Source organism: Amborella trichopoda, chromosome 5 (assembly GCF_054954075.1).
Source record: "Amborella trichopoda isolate Santa Cruz 75 chromosome 5, AtrichopodaSantaCruz75HAP2 v2.0, whole genome shotgun sequence".
In the NCBI taxonomy this organism is placed as follows: Eukaryota; Viridiplantae; Streptophyta; class Magnoliopsida; order Amborellales; family Amborellaceae; genus Amborella; species Amborella trichopoda.
The window spans coordinates 37685402-37708305 of NC_142340.1; the positions used below are offsets into that span (position 1 = coordinate 37685402).

At 34.9% G+C, this 22904-nt stretch overlaps 1 protein-coding gene across 1 annotated transcript; it reads right to left on the bottom strand.

Annotated features, from left to right (window-relative positions):
• Positions 1–17370: 17370 nt before the first annotated feature.
• LOC18428392 (2-alkenal reductase (NADP(+)-dependent)) lies at positions 17371–21788 on the bottom strand. Its single transcript, XM_088866531.1, is given in 5 exon segments — positions 17371–17935; positions 18923–19005; positions 19201–19367; positions 20825–21002; positions 21497–21788. Coding segments are annotated over 5 exon segments (1041 nt in total). The 5' UTR covers positions 21731–21788; the 3' UTR covers positions 17371–17556.
• Between the last annotated feature and the right edge of the window lie 1116 nt (positions 21789–22904).

Genomic DNA, 22904 nt, shown 5'->3' on the forward strand with positions numbered 1-22904 from the left:
CAGCTTGTGTTTGATGGGCCGGCTAGAACAACATACTGTTGTTCACTCATAGAACTCTGATGCGTGGCACTAGTTGTATGGCTACAAAAGGGAGCAGCTTGATTGAAGAACTGCTTTAACAAGTTAATGATTCGCGATGCAACATGAAAGATGGACTACAACCACATTCAGAATGAGATCCGAGTAGTAAAGAGAAAGAAGCGTTGCCTCCATATAAATCCTTTGTGAAAGGATTGATGATGAAAGTCATGATTAATGTAATAAGAGATAATGATAAATACTTGAGAGAGAGATTGTAATTGGGGTGATGAGAATGTGAGAAAGGAAGATTATAAGGCTTCTAAAGGCTAAGTGGGAGATGTTGGGTTTATGTAGCATTTAAAAGCCTTATGAGAGTTTGTATAAGCATTTTATATAGTGAAACATAAACTTAATAAGAGTGTAGTCATCTTGTGGACCATAGTAGGCAAATGCGATTTGCAGATACTCGGACTAAGCTTGACGTGCTAGACCAGTCGAGTTTGGAAAAAACCAAAATATCTGGGAATAGGGATCTATCGAGAAGGATCAAGTCGAGTTTGGAAAAACTCAAGATATTTAGGCATAGGGATCTACCGAGAAGGATTTAGTGTATTAGCCCTTGATGAGGTCGGAGTATGCCCAAACGAGAGCTAAGGGACTATGTGGCCCTTGTGTATGATGAATAACCTTTAAAGACAAGGCTAAAACCTCATGGTTATATCATCACACAACATGTAAATAGATAGTCGTTTTGATATTCGCCAGAGATTACCCCTATGCACCATAGAGTCATAGTTACATCATCGCCTGGAGGACCACGATTTTTTTGTCTCTAGGGGAGAACCTAAAATCAATAAATTGAAATTGTGTCCTACAGTTTATTGGCTGACTTTAGTGGTCCAATCATAAGCCTCTGCAATAGAATGTAGGTCATGGGAATTGTTGCGTCAGTTTACGAAAGCTAGGTGGATCGTTGTCCACAGTTGAAGGTGGAATACTCCCGTATATTGATAAATTCTTAGATCTAACGGATCTGATTCCCATCAAAATTAATTAATTTTATGATATATAATTTTTAGAATGCTTATTTGATTTTTTTTATAATATTTTAATATTTTATTTTTATCATTTGGATTTATAAATTAAAAGAAATTATTTTTCCAATATTTTAAATAAAATATAATATTTAAAAAGTCTAAATACAAAATAAAATACTTTCTAAAATTATATGGGACCCTCCATAAGTATGAGGGCCCAATTTAAAACATGTGGGATTGGGTGGGGCCCACGTGTGGCCATGGCACGTCCCACCCATAGAGACTAACTTGTTCTCCTGGGTCATAGTTATCTCCTTATTTGTTGGCTTATCTGTTGGGTATAGCCAACTTATATGAAAAGATTGAATATTTGAAATATTTAGTAAATATTTGAATCAAGGTCACTTGATCTAAAAAATAAGGATTGGATATACTAAAATAGAAAGTATGTTATATACTTTCTTTATTTAAATATTTGATGTGAATAGATCTAGGAAATGGAGGATATGGCTCTAGCTCGTATCTTTGAATCTTGATGGTAGATTAAAAATATGGATGACTCAAATATCTCACCCTACAAGTCTCCTTATATCAACAGTCAAGATTTGACCTTACGAATTTAGGTAAACCCCAAGGCATAAAAAATCTATATAAAGAGGCTCTCCCACCTCATAGAATCTAGATACCTACTCTCTCCTCTCTTTAAGAGTTTATCTCTGTCTCAAAGATCTCTCTATAGGTGGCACACCCCTCCTAAGGCTTCAAGATCTCTCTCTAGTTTTTTTGAGGGGGGCATACCCCAACCAAATTCTCTTTCAAGCCAAGGGGATACTCTCAAATAATCTCTCTCAAGTGAAGGGGGCATGCCCAAGTTTTCTCTCTCACTCTCTCTCGTTTCTAGGTGGCACGCCCAAGCTAAGGTTAGCTTCTGGTGATTTGATTTTTGGATAGCAAAACGGAGAATTCCCTTGCGAATAGATCTCTACCTTTCTCTTTGATCAATCTTTTATATCTCTAAAGATCAACCCAAATTGGCTTTAGCAAGACTAACACATTAAGGCCTTAAGTAGTTGGTTTTAGATTGAGATCTACATGTCATTGCGACAATTTTGCTATTTATAGGAGCATCAAGACACCGATCATAAATCCCAAGCTTCATCGGAAGGAGGAGACTCGGTGTGAAGTGTACTAAGCTTTATTGTATTTTTATTTCTTTTGGGTGAGGTTTGCATAAGGAGCTCTCCTTATACTTAAAAATAAAGCACACCTCTAAATTTTGTTTGGAGATAAAGTTTTGGTATAAAAAATCTTCTGATTACTTGAGAATCTATTTTTGTCCTTAGTTCTGAAAATTTAATATTCCAAAATGGTACAGATTGAGCAGATCTATAAACGCTTAAACATCTTCAAAATAGACGGTCTAGATAACTTGTTACAAGATGCATTATTTTTAAGACTTGAAATTCTTTTTTTCTTCATGTACACACATCTTGAGGGTGAGATGATCAATTGGAAGGTTTTCCAACATTCAAACACTCTCTTTTAGAGGATTTTTGAGGTGCACCCTACTTTAACAATATAAGGTTGAAACCTTATATAACCTTTTCCTTTCTTTTTCTTTTTTTTTTTTTTTTGCCCTTTTTGGGTTATGTGGCTATCCTCTCCCTGAGGCAATTTGTTTGGTTTCTGGGGTCTGAAATGCTTGGGCATGAATCCATGTACATATACGGTCTTGATTTCGATTTTTACATGTTTGAGCTTCAAACGCTATATTCCACCCTCCACACTGTTCAAACTCAAAATGAGAGTAGATTTTGTAATACGGTGACGTGGATACTTCTGAAATAACAATTTCCCTTATATTTTCACAAAAATATTTAACCCCAAATACAGTTTGCCTCGTATGGCCACTCGACACTCTTTTTTCTTTGGGAAAATATAGACAAGGGGTTAAATCCCCTTAAAATATCATTAAAAGGGTAAAATAATTACATATTAAATTTGATGGTATGCTTTTAAATTTTTTATCAACCAGGTAGTTACTCCAAAAAAATTTAAAAATTTTTCGCATTTGGTGTTGGTAAATTAGAACAATTTGAGGTATTTTAGTATTTTTTTTTCCTCAAAGAGTTACTCTAACCATTTGGTTAAGGCCTCCTCTAGGGTAAAATTATCATGTAACCCGAATTGTTCTAGTTTCCCAACATTGATTTTGAATTCACAACAACAAAGTACCAATGTTTACTTCATATGGCCACTCGACACTTTTTTCTTTGGGAAAATGTAAAAAGGGATTAAATCCCCTTACAATAGCACTAAAAGGGTCAAAAACTTACATATTAAACTTGAGGGTGTGCTTTTAAATTTTTATATCAACCAGGTTCGTACTCCAAATAAATAAAAAAATTTCCTAAATTGCCCCCATTTGGTGTTGGCAAACCAAAACAATTTGGAGGTATTTTAGTATTTGTTCCTCCAATAGTTACTTTTATCAATTGGTTAAGGCCTCTTTAGGGGTAAAATTACCAATGTAACCCTAATTGTTCTTGCTTCCTAACATCGATTCTAAATTCGCAACAGCAAATATAAGCATTTAAAAATTTTCAACATTTTTTGTTAGGATGTACCTAAGCGATATAAAAATTCAAAAGCATATCATTATAGGTACTATTATAAGGGATTTCCTGGAACATTACAACATAATAGTGTTACTGAGAGGATGAATAGGACCATCCGGAATGTATGAGAATCATACTACCACATTCTGGACTTGACAAGCAAATTTGGGTTGAAGCTGCTAATACAACTGTATATTTGATTAATATACCTCCCACTACACTTGTGAATGATGAAATACCCAAAATTCTTTGGAGTGGTAAAAATGTATCGTATGTTCATTTTAGAACTGTTGGGTCTGAAGCTTATGTTCAAATGCCAAGTAAGAACAAAGCTAAGCTAGATGAAGTCAATAACATGTGATTTTCTCGGATACGGTGGTGGTGGAGGCAATAGTCTTTGAGATCGTATTGTCGAGAAGACCGTAAGGAGAAAGGATGTTCTCTTTAATGAGGATATGATGTTTGCTAAAGAAGAAAGAATAACCAAAGCAAGGGATAACGTGATGTTTGCTAAAGAAGCAAGAATAAGCAAAGCAAGGGAGACTGTTGTAAATATGTAAATTTGAAATCCCATTATTTAATCTCAACAGTGCAAGAGAGTCAACCTCATGATTATGATGATATTGACAAACGTGATTTTAGTAATGAGGAAGACACTGGATTGATGGAAAATTAAGAAGGCTTAACGCTTATGGAAAATTAAGAAGGCTTATCGCTTATGGAAAATTAAGACACTGGATCAAATCAAATATCTTACAGAATAAGTTAATTTTAAAAATTAATAAAGTGGGATCGCTCAAATTAGGGGTTAGAGGGATTGCATATCTTTGTAGATCTAGTCCTCCTCTAAACTTACCGGCAACGCCAACTCCAAAATCCATTTATAAGACCTTAAAGGCTTTTAAAATTTAACTAAATCTATGAATAAAGAAATAACTAGGAAAACAATGAAATAAAACATAATGATGAAGAAAAAAAAATAAAAAAAATTAAAAGAGAGAAGATCACATATCTGAGAAACCCATATTGGAGCATGTATCAGGGCTGTATGTTGATTAACACCTTTTGATGCATTTTCTTACTTTCTTGAAGCATGGATCTACGGTTTTGGATTTATGAGAACTTGTTTCTAATATTTGATCTTAATTTTGAAGAGATTTTGGGAGGATCTAGACTTAAGAGCTTTAGCATAAGGCTTTTTAGGGGATTTTCCCTAATTGGTTAAATGTTTTCCCTAATTTTCTAGGATTTTAAGGTTTTTTCTATTTTTCTAGGTACTTTGGGTGAAGGTTTTTTATTTAGGATTTCTAAGACTTTTTTTATCTTTTTAGGTTTTTCTTAACTTTCTAGATGACTTTCCTAATTATCTGGAATGTTTTGGGAATTTTTTAATTATCTAGGAATTTTCTAATATTTTTAAATAGTTTTTGTTGTATTTTTTGGGATTTTAGAGGGGATATTTATAGGTTTTGATTAAGATTAGGGTTGAAATAATTGTTCTAATCTCCTAGTCCTATTTTGATTAGGAATAGGCCAATTTTCAGAATTTTTGGGAATATTCCGAACAAAAAACCAACTTAAAAACCCAATTAAAAAAGCACTTGGATGCCCCGTGCCCATCGGGCTATATGAAGTGCAGCCTATAGCACGGATCGTGCGTGACGCGTTTCATGTCATGCATAGGGGCATTTTTGTAAATTTGGCCCTTAAACTTCAACAAATTTTATCTTTCGATCCATATGTCCGATTTGAGGTTTCTTAGATCGTTGAAAAGCTCGTAGGGCCTACTACAACTTGGGATAGGCTTAAGACAGTTTTGATACTATTGGGTCTAAGTTGACTATGGCTTGTTAGAGTTTATTTGGTCCTTGAGGCACAGAATAAGGGTCTTTAGGAATTCCCTTAGAATTCAGGGGGAGGAGAAGTGTCTACAGTTGCTCCTCTTTGGTACTTACCTGGGACACTAGGTGAATGACAATGAAGTAGACACCTAAGACACGATAGAAAAAAAAATTGAAGGGGTCATCCTTTTGAATGACCAATACCCTCTGGGAAGGTGGTACACTGATGAATATTTTTTATCCTTGAGGCATCGAACTACCACTACACTATCTTTTGTAGTAGTGTCGTTCATAGGTCACCAACAATCAAGACCCAAAGTGAGAGTCAATAGGAACCATTATTTTTTAGCAAGTGACTTGTCCTAGATGAGGTCACGCCAATGCTACTTAGGATGTCAGTGTAATCATCTTCGACTTTAGACCTTTGCTTTTGGGCTTGGCTGTCAATTGAATGGGACTTTGAAATTAAGAAGAAATGTTGATGATGATTTTTCTAGCCAATTGAACTTCTCGTAACCACTAATTCTCAATTCTTACGATCCACAGGTTCAGGCCAACGTTTTGGAACTAATAAGTTGTATTTCTTAAAAATGGGTTTTCTTAGGGATTTCAACATGTGCTTCGAGACTTTTAGAGAAGGCAGAAACACAATAACGTCATGTACGAACTTGTTAAACTCCTTCCTTTTAAAAAGCATTTTTAGCAATTTTGAAAACAGAGAGAAAATTTTCATAAAACAAAACCAAGTGTTTGGGCATACGATTTTAACAAAGAAATTAATGTTTTTGAAATCACATACACATAGGGAAAAATTTTGAAAAGAGAAAGAATTTTGAAAATAGCTTGGTAAGTAGTTTAGACTCATGCTACTATAGAATTTATTTTTTTTCCCATAGTATGAGCTTGTCGAGCCTCTGTTTGGCAACTTCAAGACGATGAATCATTGAGTACTTATCTTCCTATATTGGCTCTTGTGCCACAACTTAAGGGAGAATTTTCTGATGTTTTTTAGAGCAAGCCGATGCTTTAGATAATATGGGATGCTGCCACTGAGAACTTAGAATCTTCTTAGACTTCCAATCGCTACCACTTCTTTGAAGTTCGGATAATCGACACCATTCAATTTTACTTGGATTGTTGCTTTCGTATTACGTTTGCTTATGGCACCATTCTGACTTAGGAACAGAAGTTGGAAAGAATTTCTATAGACATTAGAGAAGTGACGAAAAGAGTGATAACTTCTTTTTTCTTTTCTTTTTTATATCACCCCAGGGTTCCTTTCGGGTGTTCAATCTGACAGCCTTTTTCCCAACACTTGAGGATCATTCAAATTTTTAGCACTGCAAATTTTTTGTTTTTTTTTTCTTACCATTATATTCTTTTTTTTTCCACTTTTGAAGAAGACAAAGAAAGAGGAGGAGAAGAAAAGAGTTGGTGGTACTTTTTCCTTTTAGCACTTCGTCTTAAAAACAGGTGAGAACTTAATCATCATTCCTTCTTCTAGGTGGTAGAGAGGTTCCAATCTTGGTTATCTTAGGATTTTCTTGTCCCCTGGTTAACATCCAATACTTCCTTGATAGGGGTTGCTGAATTTTGTTAAATTTTTCCCTCCTTGAATTGCTTCACTGGGACCTTGATCTTCAAACTTGGAATCACTCTCATATTCCTAGTCCTTCAATCTCTTGCTTGGTTCGCTGACTCTTGAGGCCGTTAATGCCACGAAGTAAGATCCTTAACCATAGCATGGACGTCCAAATTTGCTTATTTGAGAGGGAGGAGCTAACGAATATTTTTCATTTGCATCGTCATGTTGCCCTAGATGGCTTTGTGGAACATGAGCCCACTGATTGCCCTTGTAATATCATCATCAAATGAGGGTACCCCTATCATTTGGTTTGGGGGGGGGGGGGGGGCTGCCCCTACAGGGTTTTCTTCATTGGATGAGACCGTCCCTATCGATATGTTTAAAGGAACAACTTCGACATCATACTTTCTATTTCAAAAGGTGAATCCTCTGAAATACATGATGCCCTAGTTAATGGAGTCATATCCCAACCCCTGTCTTCTTCTTGGGACTCTTGGTCTAGGATAGAAGGGTTATTAAGGAAATATTGTAAAAGTGGCCCTAGTTGTCCCCGAAGAATTTCTAGGGGTTGAGTTCTGCAAGAACTTTCGCAAAGGTGTTGAATCTTCAGGAATGGTCAAATCCACGATTTTCGATTCTTCATTATTAACTATTGGATCAGCATTACAGGATGGTCAGATTGACTCATCTAGGCTCAACTCCTTGTCCCAAATAGGTGGGTTTCCCAAGAAGTTAGATGAAAGTAGCTTAGGTGGGCCTCTTAGGATTTCAAATGTTTGATTCCTTTTATCCATTCTTGAGGGGATGGATCTTCTTTTGAGTTTACCTCAGAGGATGGTTCAATTGAATCCTCTAAGCTTGGCTCCATTATTTCTTCTTGAGTTAGATTTTCGAGATTAGGCATTCCCCATCAATGTGGTCTTGGGAATCCCCAACCTCAGGATCTTGATTAACCTTTGGAATAACTTAGACCTCTTGTGGGTCTCTTGTTGCATTTATATGGAATATTGGATGGACTAGGCATGTGCTTTTGTAGTGACATATGTCACAAGGATGTCCTAGATCTTCTACGGGCTTGTATCCTCAATTGAAACCAAGATTCTCCGTGAATTCTTTGTTTTCCCTCCTTTTCTTGAGCTTCAAAACCCTGGCTAGGCTGTTTCCATCATTGTGAATTTGAGAATCCATAGCCTCATGATTTGGATTATTTGCCCATGCCTCACTGTCTTGGACAGGAGTGGCTTGAATCTTTTAAGGATCCATGTCTTTAACCATGACTAGAATTTTTTATGAAGTTTGTACATCTTTTTCTTCTTCAGTTTTGGATCCTAGGCTAAGGGAATCCTTGGTATTTTATTTTTGAGATCCCCTAGTCACATAATTTTGAGTAAGTTCAAGCTCATCTGGTACCTTTTCTAGAGGATTTGGTCCATTTGTAACTTTATGTTCTCAACTTTTACTAGGATAGCTGGAATTGCTTCCTCCTTTGCCTGACAAACATTATTAAGTTTTTTAGTTAGATGATCTCCACATTATTTTGCTATCAGGATAGTATGCTTCTTTTGTGGGTTGGACTTTTCGGTTCTATAAGAGCTCCCCATTTAATGATTACCTATTTAGCTTCCTTGTGAATTATAATCCTAGAGCTAAGGCAATTCTCATCATTTGATTTCTAAAGTTCCGTATCAATATGGGATTGGGTAATATTATCATTTTGATCTTCATTTACTAAATTTTTTAGTCATTTTCTTCCTGTGCCCCAAATTCATAGTTGATAATCTTCAAGTTTGGGTATGGATCTTGACTCGTCGGCCTATATCAAATTAATGCCAGCTAGGACTTCTTCATTTTCAGGTGAAACAGTTGTGTCATCTGCTTTCATCTGGTTTTGCCAGAAAAGCTCCATATGCATCCCTTAGCCATTCTAAAGATGATTCTGACTTTCAATGACCTTCATAATGATTCTGACTTGCAATGATCTTCATAATTTGCAATTATTATCTCATCAGGATTGGTGTCTAGTGAATCTTCACTATGGTCATGTTCTTGCTCCATCATAACTTCATCTAGCCCTTGCCCCAGTATGACCGGTAACTGATCTCGGGCCCTGTCATTTTCTCTCTTATAGCACGAAACCATTTCGAGTATTGAGTCAAAATAGAAAGGCCAAGTGCTTTTACTGAAGTAAAGTTTATACTCAAATGACACATTTTCTATGACCATGTTGATATGAAAGGCTTCAACGATGCAATCACTATCCTTTAATGCAATATTTCTAAATCTATTGGCGAGCTCGATAAACGAGTCACCAATATTATACTTGGGTGTAACCGATTCCTCAAGGGTTATTGGTTGTTGCTGTGTCTTCTGATACTACTTGACAAATTGTCGAAACAGTTTGTCGGGGGTCTGATCAGGATATTTGGATGCCACCTCTCGAAACCAAGTCAGGGGTTATCCTAAGAATGTGTATTAAAACATAGTCTTAAGTCGGCATGGCTTGTCTTCCAATGAAGGGATGGTCGATACATAATCAATGACATGGTTCTCGGGGTCACCCTCCCCATTGAACTTGTTCACAAATTTGGGGAATATGAAACACAGAAGAAGGGGTTCGACATCCCGATGACATCTGTGACATAAGATCTTGGTGGGAGAATGTCAGGAACTCCGATCTTCATTAAGATTTTCTTAAAGATGATTATGGGCGCGCTTTGTTGACTGAGAGGCCTTAGTCTCGCTAGTTTGCTGGTTGCCCATAGCTGATGGCATAGGGTGAGTAGAGAGACAACCGATGTAGGCTGCACATGATTAGTAGAGGGAGCAGGTTAAGCATGCGAAGTAGTCGGGGCTGGATAAGAAGGTGGCACATGCAAAGTGGCTTGAGCCGGAGTGTGCCATGATTAGGTTTGAGGGGGACTAGACTGGTAGAGCCAGGGGCAGGTAAGCCGGGATCAATGGTTGCAAATGGACTACTAGAGCAGGCTGCACAGGCTACCTTGGATAGTGATGACTACATGATGGAGGTTCAGTCTAAAAAGACTTCGTAGGGATCTGAACCTAGTAAAGTAAGCTGGCTGGTATGGCTGAGCATATGGGTAGTAGGGTTGCGTAAGGGCTGAGTAGGCTGTCTATGAATTATTATATGGAGCCGGGGTAGCCTAGAAGGACTGCATGGGGGGATGATGATGTCAAGCTTGAGGTGGCTCAGGCTTCGATGGAAGATTATGAGATGGATAGTCCCGTGGTAGAGCTAGAGCAGCACGAGGCTTTTCCCTGATTGGGGTGGCATTTAGAACAAGGGAAGGGGAAAATGGGGAAGTACAAATACAGGGTGTTGGTATCAATGGAACAAATGAGAAAGTCCATGAACGAGACGGACCATCTATCTTCCTTACACGAATTCGATCGCTGGTGGGAGAAATGCCTATAGATACAAGCATTCAATCTCTTACACCCATTATTTGTGCAAACTTCAAAATTGTTGCTGCCTCGCTGATGGGGTAGAGCTGAAATGACTTTGTTGGTCAGGGGCATAAGAGTCCCCTTGACCTTGACTTGGATGCCGACTGGAGCCCCTAGATGGGTCATGGGATTTGGCATGGCCAATACACCTTAAGTAGGCCAGACCACATAATCATCTCGAAGACATTGTGTAGGCAAGGACTCATAATAATCAGAGTTGCGTTGAAAGTCTCGCCTTGGGAACTTGGGGTGCATGCTCCTATTGGATGAGCCCTTAGCTAAGGTGAGTTTTTGGGGTGAGTTGGAGTACCTTGCCCGAGTTCAGTCCTATTTTTAAAAAAAATGAAAAAGAATACATATATAATAATTTGTCTCCATGACTCGATCAAGTTCAATTCTATTTTAAAAACATAAAAAATACACATAAAAATCCGTCTCCATGGTTAGACTAGTTGCCTCAGGTTAGCGTTAAATTGGGGGATTCAAATCCTTGTTATCCAGTGCAATGTGCATAAGTGTCGTGCTCTGATACCACTTGTTGTGCGCGGAACCTCTAAACTCGATGGGTTGATTTTTGACAAATAAAGTACGAGAAATAAAACATGAAACACATAACACAATAACACAAATATTTACATAGTTCACTCAAGAGAGTTACATCCACGGGCATGGCAAACTGAAATCCACTATACTAATGAAAGTTACATCAAATACTTTGGAACAAACATTAACAAAAACACAAGTTGATCAAACCTTTTTAAACCTGCTATCCCAAACGGCACCATTGCTGATCTCTCATCTTTATTCCATAACTAAACCATTGTCAAAGAATAGAACTTTGATAGTAATGAGAGTACATCTCACTAAAAGGGAAACCACCTATAATCTCAATGAGAATCGCTTCTCAACAAGAAACAAGCCTCTCAATCTTCGGAAGTCCAAAAGAGGCACCATCACAATGTTTCTATTCAAATGAAATGATCTTATCTAGGAGGAAATTGCATCTTATGTACATGAGGCTCTACCTCCCTCTCTCTCTCTTTAGAGGAACCATCATTCCCATATGGTGACCCAAATAGAGCATACAAATTCTCTGTACTTTCATCTCATATATATAAGATTAGGAGTCCATACTAAATAACAAACTTCCTATTGGGTGTTACATATATCCCAAAACCCACGAGATAAATCCAAGAGTCCTAATCTTTTTGGATTCTAGTTCATTTAGGAAATTTATCAATATAAATCTCAATCTCACAAAATATGGGAATATATCAATCTTACATAATATAAAAATATTTCAATCACATAAATTATGGAATTTCTTTGTGGGTGATTTTGGATAGTACCAAATCCAACAATAAGCACTATCCAAAGAGGCTTTGTGCAACTTTTAACTTAAAATAGACATCGTAATTTATATATAAAAATTTGGTGTACACGTTACTCAAAGGAAACTTGTCTCGCTGTTAGGGCGAGGCTGACTTAATCGGCCGAGTCTTACAATGATGCATTTTTTATTCTTTCAAATTCAAAAAGCTCCATTAGTACATGCTACCTAAGCTTTAAAAAAAAAAAAAAAAAAGAGCCCTCTACAACAAGAAATAAATATAACAAGGTAAAATGGCCCTTGTGCATTGCTAAAAAGAAGCTGAAATAGTAACAAAATAACAAAGAAAAAACGATGGATTATGCTTAATGTATAGAGAAAGGCATACGGTCAAAACATGCGTAAAATTCCAGCCTTGAAAGACAAGCGGAATGCTTCAGACTCGATCGTTTGCAAAGTCTCTCCACCAGGAATGATACTATACTTTGCCATCTCAAGGGAACTGTAACAAAGTCACCCTAAGTGTACTCCGCATCAAGGTTTTTAAATGGATCGGTCAATCGGATCGGGCAACTGAAACTGTATTGGATCAGGGGATCGGTGATCCGGATCGAAAAATAGGCCGGTTTAGACCGAAAAAAATTTCAAAAAAGTTATTATAATTTCTTAAAAATCTAGTTTGTTAGATTTTTTTAAAAATAGTAGTAATTGCATCATGGTTTTTAATTATTGTATAAAAAAAGGGCAAATATTGAGAACCTATTTCATTATTCTATATAACAATTCAATACAATTCTATATAACAATTTCATACAATTTAAAATTATATTAAATTTCTATTGTTGTACAAAATAAACTATTATAATAACAAATTAACAATAATTTATTTGTTAATATTCTTAAAAGTCATAAATATATTAATTTAAAATTACAATCTATTTAAATACAAAATAACATATTCTATATAACAAAAAACAATATTAAATAATATACCAATTTAGTATATTAAATTATGTGATGTTTTAAAGTATTTATAACAATAAAAATTTCAATATAGCAATAACAATTTTAACATTATTATAATAAATGAGTTAACAATTTTTACATAAATATATATTCATTCAACATAATAATATTGGCATAATTTTAATATGATCATATTCATATAATTATACTGACATAAGTTTATCATAATTATATTAAGTTATTAACATAAATAAACAAAAATTTCATATAATTATAGTAATTCATGTAAATTTATTATATGTAATTTCTTTTTTATAACTATATGTAATTAAAACTTAATTCTATGTACTTTCTTTTATGTTAATTATAAAAAAGAAAAATGAATATAATTAATCTAGAAAATTTTAGTTTGTAGACCATTCATTTTGTAGACGATAATTTCCTTGTATATGTGAGATAGACATCAGTTTCCTGATACAAAAGTCCGAGAGAGAGATTAATAGCTCAAAGTCCGAGAGAGAGGTTAAAAGCTCAAAGGAAGTTATCAAAAAAAGAGGCTCAAAGGAAATATCCCACAGGAAAGGTTAGGCCCTGCATGTGTATGTGTTCCCATATTGCAGGTACATAATAATGTTGTAGTGCCATGTACTTTTTAAATGAATACTTGAGTACCAAATTAAAGATTTTGAAAAAACTATGGAAAACATCCGATTCTTGAGTACCAAATTCAAGATTTTGAAAAAAATATGGTAAGCATATGGGTTCTCTGCCACCAAATCGGTAAGGACCGGACACGGTTTGATATCTGAATCGCCCTCAACGATTCCGATCCAAATGGCTGAATTTTAAAACCTTAGTTTTCCCTATTAGCTACGGATTACCAATAATTACATCACGTTTCAATTTAATAAACCAATATTTTGATTAAATGGAGAGGATAATATCGGTGCGGTTTGTTTAGAGCTTAGATATTTTGATTAAATGGAGAGGATAATATCGGTGCGGTTTGTATAGAGCCTAAGCTCTAAACAATCAAATTAGAGCCTACCTTTAAATAGTGTCGAGAAATATGGTTTCACAACTGGAAATCTTTTTGATAACCTTAAAATATATTTTCATATTTATTTATAAAGTTTAAAGCTTCAAAAATAGTGTAGATCGACAGATCTATAAAACCTTGAAAATTCATGGTCTAAAAATGTATTACCAAATACACTATTTTCAAAACTTAAAATCCAATTTTTTCTCATGTCTATGCATCTTGATGTCGAGATGATCAATTTGAAGATATTTGGGCATCAAAACAACATCTGCTAATGAAATTATTGAAGTAGGCTCAAATTTGATTGTTTAGAGCCTCGGCGCTATATAAACTTTTCCCTAATATCAAATGTATAACTAATAACGGCAAAGTGGACTCGGTTGGATCACGTGCAAGCCCAACAAAGGTCCAGAAAACCCAAAAATAAAATATAAAAATTTTAAAAATAATGAAAAATAGCAAAAATCAAAATAAGTAATAGAAATAGTTAAAGGGTATGGTTTGCATAAGGTTGTAATTTTAAATAATCTAATAAAGATACACCTCTAAATTTTATCATAAACATAATTTGGATATCAATTGTTAGGATAGCTTGATAATCTATTTTCATCTCTAATTATAATATTTTAAAGTGGTTCAAATCAAGTAGATCTATAAACACAATAAAATCTTGAAAATGGACAGTCCAGATAGTGTGTTGCAAGATACACGATTTTGCATACTCGAAAACCTTTTTTCTTTTCATACCCATCCATCTCAATGTCGAGATGATCAATTTAAGGGATTTCCAAAATTGAAATAACCTTTTATGGTGGATTTATGAGGTGCATCTTTAATTCTACTCGTTAAGCCTACAATCTTATAGAAACTTTTTCCAAAGTTACGGTGGTAATTGAAAGTTGAATTAAGTATATAAGAGATGGATTATTTGCAATAAATGATTTATATTTGAAATATTTCAAGCCAATAAAAAACGAGCAAAAATTTGATCATGTAATCAGAAAATTTCCCAAATCATCATAAAATAAAAATCATATAAAAACATTTTTCTAGATTATGTATTAGTAATTTGTTTACAAATTTATTAATTTTTAAGAGTTTTTATAAAGGGTGCGTAGGGTTTTGTGACCATTAAAGGCCTTATGAGAGCATGTAATCAATATCTAATATAATGGAGCAAATAACTCCAGTGGGAGTATAGTCCTGAGGGACCAAGAGATTATGGTCCAAAGGGACCGAGATAGGAAAATGTTATTTGTCAATACTCAGACTTGGCTTTATGAGCTAGGCCAGTCGAATTGAAAAACCCTGAAATACCTGGGTGTAGAGCACAACCAATGGGAGTTTACGGGTTATCCCTTGATGATGTTGGAGTTCCCTAGAGGAGTGAGACAAGGGACTATGTGACCCTTGTGTATGATGGTTGGCCTCTAGAGATAAAGGCCAAAGCCTCGTCAATGAACCATCACATGGCATATGCATATGATAGTCATATCAGGAAAAAAAAAGACATTATTGAGGGTGCAGTGCACACATTTGCGAGATGTTACCCTTTTGCACCATAGAGCTGTGGGTGCATCTGGTCTAGGTGATCATGGGTTCGTATCTAGGGGAGAACCTGTAATCTACAGACTGAGATTATATATCTTTGTCTATTAGCTGACTTTGGTAGCCCAATAATGAACCATTGCAGAGGCATGTGAGTCATGGGAACTGTTGGATCAATTTAAGACAGTAAGTGTAGATTATAATGCACAGTAGAAGATGAAGTCCTTTAGAATTATTAATTTCTAAATCTAAAATGATCCTATTCCCTTCAAAATTATTTCATTTTATTTATTTTGATGTTAATTGATTTTTAAAATAATTATTTGAATTTTTATATAGCTTTGGATATTTTATTTTTGCAAAATGTACTTACAAATTTAAGAAACATTCAATTTTAGTATTTAATATTTAGAGAAAAGTAAAACCTATTTCACATATTCTAAAAATCCAATTGTTTTAAAAAAAATCTCAAATATGTTTGGAGGGAGGCCATGTGGGGCCCATATGAGATTCATTTAATAAAAGAAAGTCGTAAATAGAGACAGCAAGTGATAACCAATTCTTTATTTATTCTTTTCTTTTGAATTGAATATATTATAATTAAATTATTATAAATGTTCTAATCGATAAGAAAAAAAATTAAAAATTGTATACATCGTGCTAGATCACCTTATCCAACTTTCTAGGTGAGTTGGGACAAACTTGTGTCAGCCGTTTGTAAAGGCTGAGTTATTCGCTGGGTCCATTAACAGTGGTAAAGACCAAATATGAGTATCTATTAATATTGTCATAAAATAAGCCTAAACTTCATGACTTAAAATCTTTGCTATGCATAGGTTTCGATTCCTATATCACTAAGGTCTATTATTATGCTTGAATATTTGTTGCTTAAGCACAAGGTTTAAAAAACCGGATGAAAGACTCGGATCACCTATTTAGAAAACCAATTCTGATAAACAATTATAGAACAAAAAAATTGAAAATTTAAAGAATAAAAATGTGGGACCAATTCTGGCCAATAGAACCAGCCCGCTCCAAATATTTTGTGGGAAGCAGACCAGCTCGGCCAATTCTCGATCCGAATTGGACGATTACAATCCAAATCACTGTTTTTCTTAACATTGCTTAATATGAGTGCAATTGTAGATCATACATTGCACTAGTTGGATTACGTGCATTGCACGTAGCAATGTAAAATACACAATAGAGAGTACATATAAACAGAATGAACATTCATGTAAATAAACACATATTTTGTAACTCAAAAATTCCTAAATGATTATGTGTTTTTGAAATGGGTGATCATGTATGTATGCATCATTATATCATTTCATTTTAATAGAAAAATATGCAAGAAAATGGCTACACAATGAGTATAATTTTTAATTGGTAAAAGATAATGTAGAGTAATAGAAGACAGAAGAAATATTAGAAGGGCATAGCACCTCCATGAATGAAATATCGAGTAGTTCTGCAAAGTGCAAAAGCAGCCTGCACATTAAAGTAAAGGGTGCGGTTTTTATAGTTCCGAGGCTCTAAATAATCAAAGTAAAACGCACCTTTAAATAGTGTTGAGAAATATGGTTTCAATATTGGAAATATTTGTGATAGCCTTAAAATATATTTTCATCTTTAATTATAAAATTTTAACCTTCAAAATAGTGGATCTAATAGATCTATAAAAACTTGAAAATCTTGAAAATTGACGGTCAAAAAATGGAATACAAGATGTAATATTTTCAAAACTTGAAATCCATTTTTTTCTCATGTCCATGCATCTTGATGTCGAGATAATCAATTTGAAGATATTTGAGCATCAAAACAACCTCTTTTGGTGAAATTTTTTAGATGGATTCTAATTTAATTGTTTAAAGCCTCAGCTCTCTATAAACTTTTCCGTAAACTAAGTCAACTGTCTCACCCAAACTCAACATCACCTCTCAATATTGATTAAGAAGTTCCTACATAGTGCCAAAGCAATGGACCAAAGAAAGACTGGGATACTAGCATCACAATATTGATTAAGTAGTCAAGTAAAAGCAAACACTACAATAAACACAACGGCCTTAGGCAAGAATGAGCCATCATACTACTTGCTCACCTTCAATCATGAGTCACTTGGACAAGTTTCTTCCCTGTATTGTCTTCATGGAAGAGCCCCACAAAAGCTGCAGGCACGCTCTCGAGGCCCTGAGAGATGTCCTCGACGGCATGAATTTTCCCTCGACACAAATAATCAACGGTGGCCTTCATGAATTCCGGGTAGATGTTTTTGTAATCGTTTAGAAGGAAACCTTGAATTGTTACGCGTTTGTAGATTATGTCCACTGTGTCAAATGCTGCGGTCTTGCTAGAGTTAGTGTAGTCTGAAATGGCACCGCACATGCCAATGCGACCAAAACAGTTCATGTTGGCCACAACTGCCTCTAACATCTCTCCTCCAACATTGTCAAAGTATATGTCAATTCCATCAGGGAAATGCCTGTAGATAAACTCATTAAGAGTAGATGAAAATCTTCATGTGTAAGACTCTAAACAAAATAATTAAGTAGAAGTGAGAATCTTCATGTGGAAAGAATAGCGTTTAGAAACACGCCTAACGCCAGGTTCTCGGCCCTGTCCCAGTCTCGGACTCGCCTGAGTACTGCACAGGGCCAGAAACCACAACTTGGGAGTTATACATAGAACTCGGAACAAATTGGCCTCGCCCCTAAAAGGTAAACTGGTCTAGAGGATACATAAAAGCTACATGCAAAATGTTTCCACACTTGAATTCTCGATGAAAAACCAAGTTCAATCACTTGTTATATCTGGCACTTCAAATTTCCTTTCCCATAAGAAGGCACTATAATTTTGAGTCTTTATTAAGATATCCATGAAGAATTCCTAATTAAACTTTTTTATACTTGCACCTTCTAGTAATTTTTTTGAAACTTGGTGGAGGGAAACTTCCAATTTTTTCTGTGTAAAAAGCTAACACAGTTTTTTATGCCTAATTTTTGAGGGGAGAAATTGTAGATTGTCTTTCCAATAGCTTCTAACTTGTGGTTAGATGAGATGTTCGAGATTAATAGAAGGTGCATAGCGCAATAATATTAGCTAAATAGATTATAATCAATGTTTTTGAAACCCAACTCATGGCCCGAACCGAGTTAGATCGGTGGACTGGCCAGTTTGGACCTTGTTCACCATGAAAATGTTTTATAGAAATTAAAAGATAATAAAAAATATAACTGGTAGGAAGCGGGCCAGTCCTGGGGTTTTATGATTTGGGTGAGTACCCTACATGCTCCAATTCAAACCGCACAATCCTATCCGCTTTTTGAAGCACTGATTTGGATTAAAAGTCCCTCTGGTTTCATCCTTAAAGTTCAATTTCTGTGTTGTCCAAAATCATTCAGAAATCAGAATACTCTAGCCCCTTCATGAAAGTTGCTCAAAATATCCTATAGTAACAAAAGAGATGCACCGTTTTAGTGCTGCTTTTAGATCAGGCTCATCCCTGTAATTGAATGCATCACCAAAACCCAACTTGTCTTTCAGCATATCAACCTGCATCTCCAAAACATCATAATAATATCATAAAATTTTATAAACCCATGATGTTTATTTTCGAAGATATTCCTAACAAACCCAGAAACTGCTTGTGTTTTCTGGAGATTGAATAAAACCCTAACAATGCCTCTGGCCCCAAATCTGAACCCTACTAAACCCGAGAATTATCACAGAAAAGTAATTGAACAAAACCTTTTTCTTGCTTCAGGCACAACCAACAGTGTAGCAACCTGCAAGTTTTGCATATTGCCCAACTAGGCTTCCCACCGATCCTGCGGCCTCAGAAACGAACACACGATCACCTTTCTTGGGTTTACATATATGGTGAAAACCAACATATGCAGTAAACCCACTAAACCCTGCATAAAAACAGGGTAAAGTTGAGATATCTCTTACCAATTTCAACATTGTCACATAATAGATGCATTAATTTCAACAATTGCAATTAATGTGCAGAGGCTGAGGTGAGTTATTCTGGAGGTTGAGGTGAGTTATTCGGCCAAGTCTGCTGGACATAAACGAGTTATGGAGTGGTAAAAAAATCCCTAAAAACTTAGGAAAAAATAACATACATTTGAAAAATCCAAATTTTTTATAAAAATAGAATAAAACCAAAACTAACTTTAGAGTTAGAATAAGTTTAAAAGTAGAAAAAAAATAGAGTAGAAACAATAAACTGATTTATGGTTTGGGGCATTTCAAAAAGGGAAAATATAAAATAAAGATTATGACAAAAGAACTCACCAATCTTTGACAAAAAAAAAAAACAGAATGGTACAAAAGTGTATTGTACTAGCTTCTGGAATTCCTTAAGCCTCGTGGCTGGTCCGACATACTTTTGTGCTGGACGGAAATTGTTTGCTTCGATCCAACACAAAGGGTGCCAGACTAGCCACAAGGCTTGTGGAATTCTAGAAGCCAGTCTGGCACACTTTTGTGCCGAACCGCTTTTGTTTTTTTTTTTTTTACTTCAATTTGGTCACAACACTTCTGAATTTCCAGAAGCCGGTCCGACTGTATTTTTTGAAAGAGAGAGAGATTTAATGGATAGTGTAAAGGAGGAGAAATAACAAAAAGAAATAAAAATTAAAAATTAAAAAAATAAAATAAAACGAACCTCAAGATTACACTTGCTATACAACTTACCCCAACCTAACTTTTTCTCATACTTTTTCCTCCAAAATACACTTTCTATGCAAATACCCTCAATTAAATAAATAAAAACCTAAACTACCCTCTTTTACTTACTTTACCTATGCCTCTCTATCCTCTATCCCACCAAAATAGGATTCGGCATTATGTAACTATGGTCCGGCAATAGGGCTCTAACACTGTGTAAAGTGCGGTCCGACAGTTGTAAAGGGCGATCTGGCAGTAGATATTAATGGATTCGAGCACTCCAGCACTATATAAAAGGCTATCCGAAAATACTCAATTTCGGTCCGATAGTTATTTTAGGGGGGTCCACTTGTGCATACTGGCAATGTGCTAGTGGGGTCCAAAAGTCAACGTGAAATATGAACAAAATGATTTTTGTGTATGAAATCCGTCTAACAAAAAATGAACTTTTTTTTTTAGGGGTATTTGCATAGAAAGTTTGTCTTGAAAAAAAAAAAAAAAGCTAAAAAATTAAGTTGGGGTAAGTTTCATAGAAAGTATGGTATTGGAGGTTTTTACAATATTCTAAAAACAGACATTATCCAAGTTGAGTACGATACCAAAGATTATTGGTGGATAGAATAGCTTTTGAGTTGATTTTGAGGGGTATCCTTAAATAAATAAATAAATAATCCTAAAGATATTTTGACTGCATTACCTAAAATTCCAGCGTGATACGATAAGGGGAATTCTTTGGTCTCAATCTTTCGCATGGTTTCTCCTCCATGAATGACACTGTACTCCTGCCATCCAATGAAATCAGCAACCCAATCCCCCTTCTTGTACTCTGCATCATCTGATACCATTACCTCGCCAACACCGGGCGCATCAATTACCTAATTATTACACACCATTTCACTTTTGGATACTCAAATTACACATTTTTTTGCTCAATAAACTAAGATCGTGAGTAATATAATAAGCAAAACAAATACAACAGAAAATCGCATGAAATTTTTATCTGTCTATGATTCTGTATGATAAAACTATGAAAATAATTAAAATTGAAAATAGTAAAATAACTAATAAAAATCATTAAAAGTCCAAAAATGTATATAAAAAGATAGATTATTGAAAATTTAGATTTATATCTTAAAATATTCAGAAAAATAAAAAATTGGTGAAAGTTGACCAAATCTTCTAAAAGCCATATAAATCAGCTATGAATATGAATACAGTTCGACATCATTTATTTCAGACCTTTTTTTATAAAACCTAAGGCCTTTATTAATTTTAAACCAATGCTAGAGAGAGAGAGAGAAGAGAGAGAAAGAGAGAGATCTGCATAATTCAAGGATGGCTAGAGAATTCATGAGGTTCCATGATTCGCCTGACCGAGAGCAAGACGTCTGGAAGTGCTGAGGGCTGATTGAGAAGAGTTGTACAATTTCATGCGATTGAGCTGGTAAGGATCGATAGAGAGATAGAGGTTCTTCACAATCACATCTCCTGAACCCTTTCGGGGCTCTAGAGAGAGGGTTGCAGTCTTGATTTCAAGGTCAGATTCACATGGCTCGCCATTGATGTACTTCTTTAAGCTCACATATCTATTGCCAACTTCCATGCTCAACAGAGATGATGCTCGCACCACTAATTACACTGTTGAGGCGCGGAAAGAAGCGCATGAAAGAGATGCATTTATCGCTTCGTGGGGGTACCGACATGTGTAAATTCAAATCAATTGAAATTTTAATAGTGTGTTCATAAAAAATAGGTGAATTTTTGAAAAATAGCAAAAAAATATTTTATATGAAATAAATTGACCAAAATACCCCCGAAAAACTTTGAGAGGTATTTTGGTCATTTTATTTTTTGCAGATAATTTTTTTTGTATTTTATTTGGTGCTGCTGGATGAGAATAACATACACTTAAAATTTCAAGTGATTTGGCTCTGTATATATATAAAAAAAAAATTCAATCACTACCGGACATCCATGATCGTCAGATCGGCCCATATCTAATCTGGGCCGTTGGGCTCATATGTTCATATGAGCCTAGTGGGTTAATCCCATCTTTTCCCCCTACACACACACACACACACACAACACACACACACACACACACACACACACACACATATATATATATATATATATATATATATATATATATATATATGTATATATATATATATATATATACATAAGGTTGTAACCTTAAAATGTAGAATCACAGATGCACTTCAAAAATCTATCAGAAATGTTGTTTTAATGTTGAAAAAACACTCTAATAGATCATCTCGACATTGAGATGTATGAATATGAAAAAAAAAAAAAAATTGAGTTCCGAAAATAGTGCATCTTGTAACACAATATCTAGACCTTCCAATTTCAAGATTTTCATATATTTATAGATCTACTTAATTTTAACTATTTTTGGAATCTAAAATTTTCTAATTAGGTATGAAAATAGATTTTAAGATAATACTAAGAATTTTTTATAACGAAATTACATGTTATGATAAAATTTTAAGGTGCACCTTAATTGGATTGTTTAATGTTGCAACCTTATAGAAATCGCACCCATATATATATAGGAAAAAATTGACATAAGGTTGCAACCTTAAAATTTAGAATTACAGATGCACCTCAAAACTCCATCAAAAAATGTTGTTTTAATGTTGAAAAACCCTCTAATTGATCATCTCGACAATGACATGTTTGTATATGAAAAAAGGAATATTTTGAGTTCCAAAAATAGTGCATCTTGCTGCACATTATCTAGTTTGTCCACTTTT